This window comes from Branchiostoma floridae, chromosome 9 (genome assembly GCF_000003815.2).
Source record: "Branchiostoma floridae strain S238N-H82 chromosome 9, Bfl_VNyyK, whole genome shotgun sequence".
In the NCBI taxonomy this organism is placed as follows: Eukaryota; Metazoa; Chordata; class Leptocardii; order Amphioxiformes; family Branchiostomatidae; genus Branchiostoma; species Branchiostoma floridae.
Genome location: NC_049987.1, coordinates 18,335,842 through 18,339,593, shown reverse-complemented (window position 1 = coordinate 18,339,593; position 3,752 = coordinate 18,335,842). Strand labels below are relative to the sequence as shown.

The 3,752-nt window shown below is 43.3% G+C and overlaps 1 protein-coding gene across 1 annotated transcript; it reads left to right on the top strand.

Annotated features, from left to right (window-relative positions):
• Positions 1-836: 836 nt before the first annotated feature.
• Positions 837-1,985, top strand: LOC118422249 (G-protein coupled receptor 12-like). Its single transcript, XM_035829767.1, has one exon. The coding sequence runs from the start codon at positions 837-839 to the stop codon at positions 1,983-1,985; it is 1,149 nt and encodes a 382-aa protein (XP_035685660.1).
• Positions 1,986-3,752: the final 1,767 nt, after the last annotated feature.

Below are 3,752 nucleotides of genomic sequence, written 5' to 3'. Positions count from 1 at the left end.
CTTTAGGGTATCGATGGAATTAAAAAAATTATTTCAGAAATTGGTCAGATCACACTTTGTTAATTAATACTACAACTCGTTTATCAGTATCACTATGTATTTATGCATGTAAATAGCCTTTTTAAACTAGGGCATACGAAACAAAATACCAAGTCATCCTACTAAAAGAAATATGTTTAACATAAGACTGAGGATGCACACTATGGTGCTATTTCTATTAACATTATAACTTAGTATTTCCTTTCAGCTGCCCTAGTTTTGGAGATCACCTGAAAGTCCCATATGACCACTGCTTTAGATGAAAAGCTAGCTCAACACATTATGACCAATGTTCTCATGTTGGCCCTCATCTAAAAGTCGTGATTATTAGCTCTGATTTTCGTAGGAAGTAACACGCTACTTCGATAATGTGATTAAATGCCAGTTACCTTTGCCAACCGAAGAAGGTTACATTTTCGGCAGTTGATATCAATGTAAAGGCTTGTGCTTCTTCTGACTACCATATATAGTTATACAGCATGTTACACTCTGCGCGTTGGAAAAACAATTGTGCTTTGGTAAAAACTATGACAAAACTGCATCATACTCTCAGCCATCAAACATTCATATTTGCCAATGGGGGGGGTGACCTTAACGTATGTTTTTCAAATGCTTTCAATTCTAATTATCGTGACATGTGATAGTGTGAATTTACGACTAGGTTCGAGATATCCGAACAGTAATGCGAGATACGTACCCTGATATAAATAAACACAGAACACCTCAGGGACGTATAAAAGGTGCTAAACCAACACGCAAATGAATATCTGTCTAAGTAAGCGCACATGTACAGAACAATGGTGATTTGTAAAGAGCGAGGCATCTACATCTGGGCGTTGTGCATTGTTCTCATGGCCACAATTCACTCCGTTGGGAGGACCGTGGCTACCGGAGCCGACAGTGACAAAGCGAGCGAATCCTCCAACTCCACGCTGCAGAACGGTCGGTCTGAGCACAGGAGCACATTAGCGGGTGCCAACGGTTCCTATATACCAGAAAACAACACTTCAAATGCCAATGGATGCAAGCAGATTGAGGCTCTTTGTCCATCGTCAGACAGAAAACGCCGCTTTAAACAGTTCGTGTTCGTTGGTTTATGTCTTGGTGTTTGGTCAGTCGTAGCTAATAGCCTCCCACTTGCCGCCATCATCAGGCATGAACGACTCCACAAGCCCGTGTACATCGTCGTGGCTAACCTGGCATCAAGCGACGTCTTGACCGGCGCAGCCTTCGTATATGCCAGTAGTTCGGTATTACTGTCGAATACTACAGATGCTGGGACAGTCATTGTCGCGTCTAGGCTCCGATGGACGGCAATATTCCTCTCCGGGTTGTCCTCTGCCTACAGCCTCCTGGCGCTAACGGCTGAGCGCTACTGGTTCATCGTGCACGGGATGACCTACGTCAACAACGTCACCAACGAGAAGTGCAAGGTCGTGATCGTGACCGTTTGGGTTTTGTCTGGATTGCTGGCGATGCTGCCCAACTTCGGCTGGCACTGCAGGCATTCAGAAACATCGGGAGACTGCCTACCAACGGGCGGTGGATTGCCGGACAACTACGGGATACTCGTCTTGGTGTTCATCTTCATCCCGATGGCGGCAATCGTCTACTTCAACCTGGGGGTATTTTGGTGCCTCTGGAAGCACATGAACGCCATTGCTGCACAAGAAGCGACGGTGGCTTCCCAGTCAAGCGTCAACAGGAAATCCGCCTTCACCATCGTCATCATCACCGTCGTTTTCCTGGTCGGGTGGCTGCCAATTTCTATCAGGCTGGCCACGATGACTGAAGACCATCTTGGACTCTCCGAAATGCTGGTCTTCGTCATCTTCAACTCAGCAATCAACCCGCTGATCTACGGGTTTCGTCTGAGAGAGGTTCGACAAGGGGTTGCACGGCTCTTCGTGAAGTGTTGCGGAAACGCCAGCGTGGATGTACATTGAAGCGACCGGAAATGTGTATTCTTCAGAGGTATCTCACCGGACTGTGGTAAGTTGGAGGCGTAGCGGCGGTCTAAATTTATTTGCGTTACCCTTGACGCTATAATAGGCATACAATACGTACAAGTTTGCATCAAAACAAAGAGTAAAAATATTCGTTTTCTTTATCTATATCGATAAAATCTGTTGAGTGCTCTGTAAAATTGCTTGGCCGCAACGACGCCGCCAACATACCGATATACCTTATGTAGGGCACAGAACACGAATGGCAAGCTGTATAGGCGATAATGTAACAATATGCTAGTTCAGGGTGTCATAATCTCATCCGTGAACATTCCAAGTCATAACAACTCCCTCCACACAGTAGCCCGCTATCTCAAGTGTCCATTTTCAAATTTAAAAAATGCCACCATCTTGGTTTCTGATGACGTCAATTTAGGGACTAACCACTTTGGTTTAGGCGTCTGCACAGGCCTAAAAAATAAACCAAAACCTTTTTTCACCAAATCTAAAAGTCTTCACCCTGCAATGTCTCATCAATATGATATTTCATATTTTTCATGAAAATGGCTTCTGCAAGTCTAGAATAGGCGGTTAGGGTGACCGCAATGACAATCGTTCACCCGTCCTCATGCAAGGTCTATATGTGAAACTGTTGCTCTTTGTTATAATTGAACAGTTTTACCCCAAGTCACATACACACAACCACAAGCATAAAACCCATGTAATATGATACTGGTCTCCTATGTAATGTGATACTGGTCTCCTATGTAATGTAATACATTGAAACGTCTAACGGATTATCCAATGGATCAAGAAATGTCTTTGGTAAAGTAGATAACGTAGAAACAAGAATTGCAATAAAGACATTATTGAAATGTCGACGATTGTGCCTTACAGTCTAACTGCAGGTTAACATATGGAAGACAAACCAAGCCTGGGAAAGAATGGACTTGATGTTTAGCCCCGTGGTTTAGCAGCATTTTTGCTTGAATCCTTTTTTTTCACTGTCACGCAAAAAAAAATGGGGTCTCCAGAGGATTTCTTCCATAAAATTAGGTCAGTGTCACCTTAGTACGAGGGGCGTGCAATAAGAAATGCCCCTGACCCACTTCCAGTTGTTTCATCTAGATGAAATGTTGTATGTGTAATGATTCATATCTTCTTGGGTTATGTTGCAAAAAGCAGTTCTGAACTAATTGTGGTTTCTGATTTACTGGTGTTTGAACTGAGTCAGGTGTGAAATGGACCAGGTGTGAAATGGAGCCAGTTGAGTGTCGCGCAGTGATCCGGTTTTTGTATTTGAAAGGACGCACACCAAAGAAGACTTTTGATGAAATAAATGAAACTTATGGTGATGATGCCCCATCATATGACCTTGTAAAACGCTGGCATCCTGAATTCAAACATGGTCGGAAGTCTGTGGAAACAGCTCCCAGACTCGGTCGTCCCTCTTCTGCCATTGATGAGGCATCTGTTGGAGGACTAACCTGGGGTGTCCTACAAAAACGGTGTCCAGAGCTGTATCAAATGATGGGAGAAATGCATAACTCTGGGTGCTTCCTATGAAGAGAAAGACTAACAATTAATTAATGTCCACGAAAGATTTTACAATAAAAGTAGTTGTTTTCGTTGCTGATCTTGAGAAATTCAATATGGCGGACGTCAGAAAAGAAAGAAGCCGGAAAGACTTCGTTAAAAAAACATCGGAGCGGAAATATATGCAGTATTTTGAACTGTTAACGTTTGACTTTCTTTATGTGCAATGAA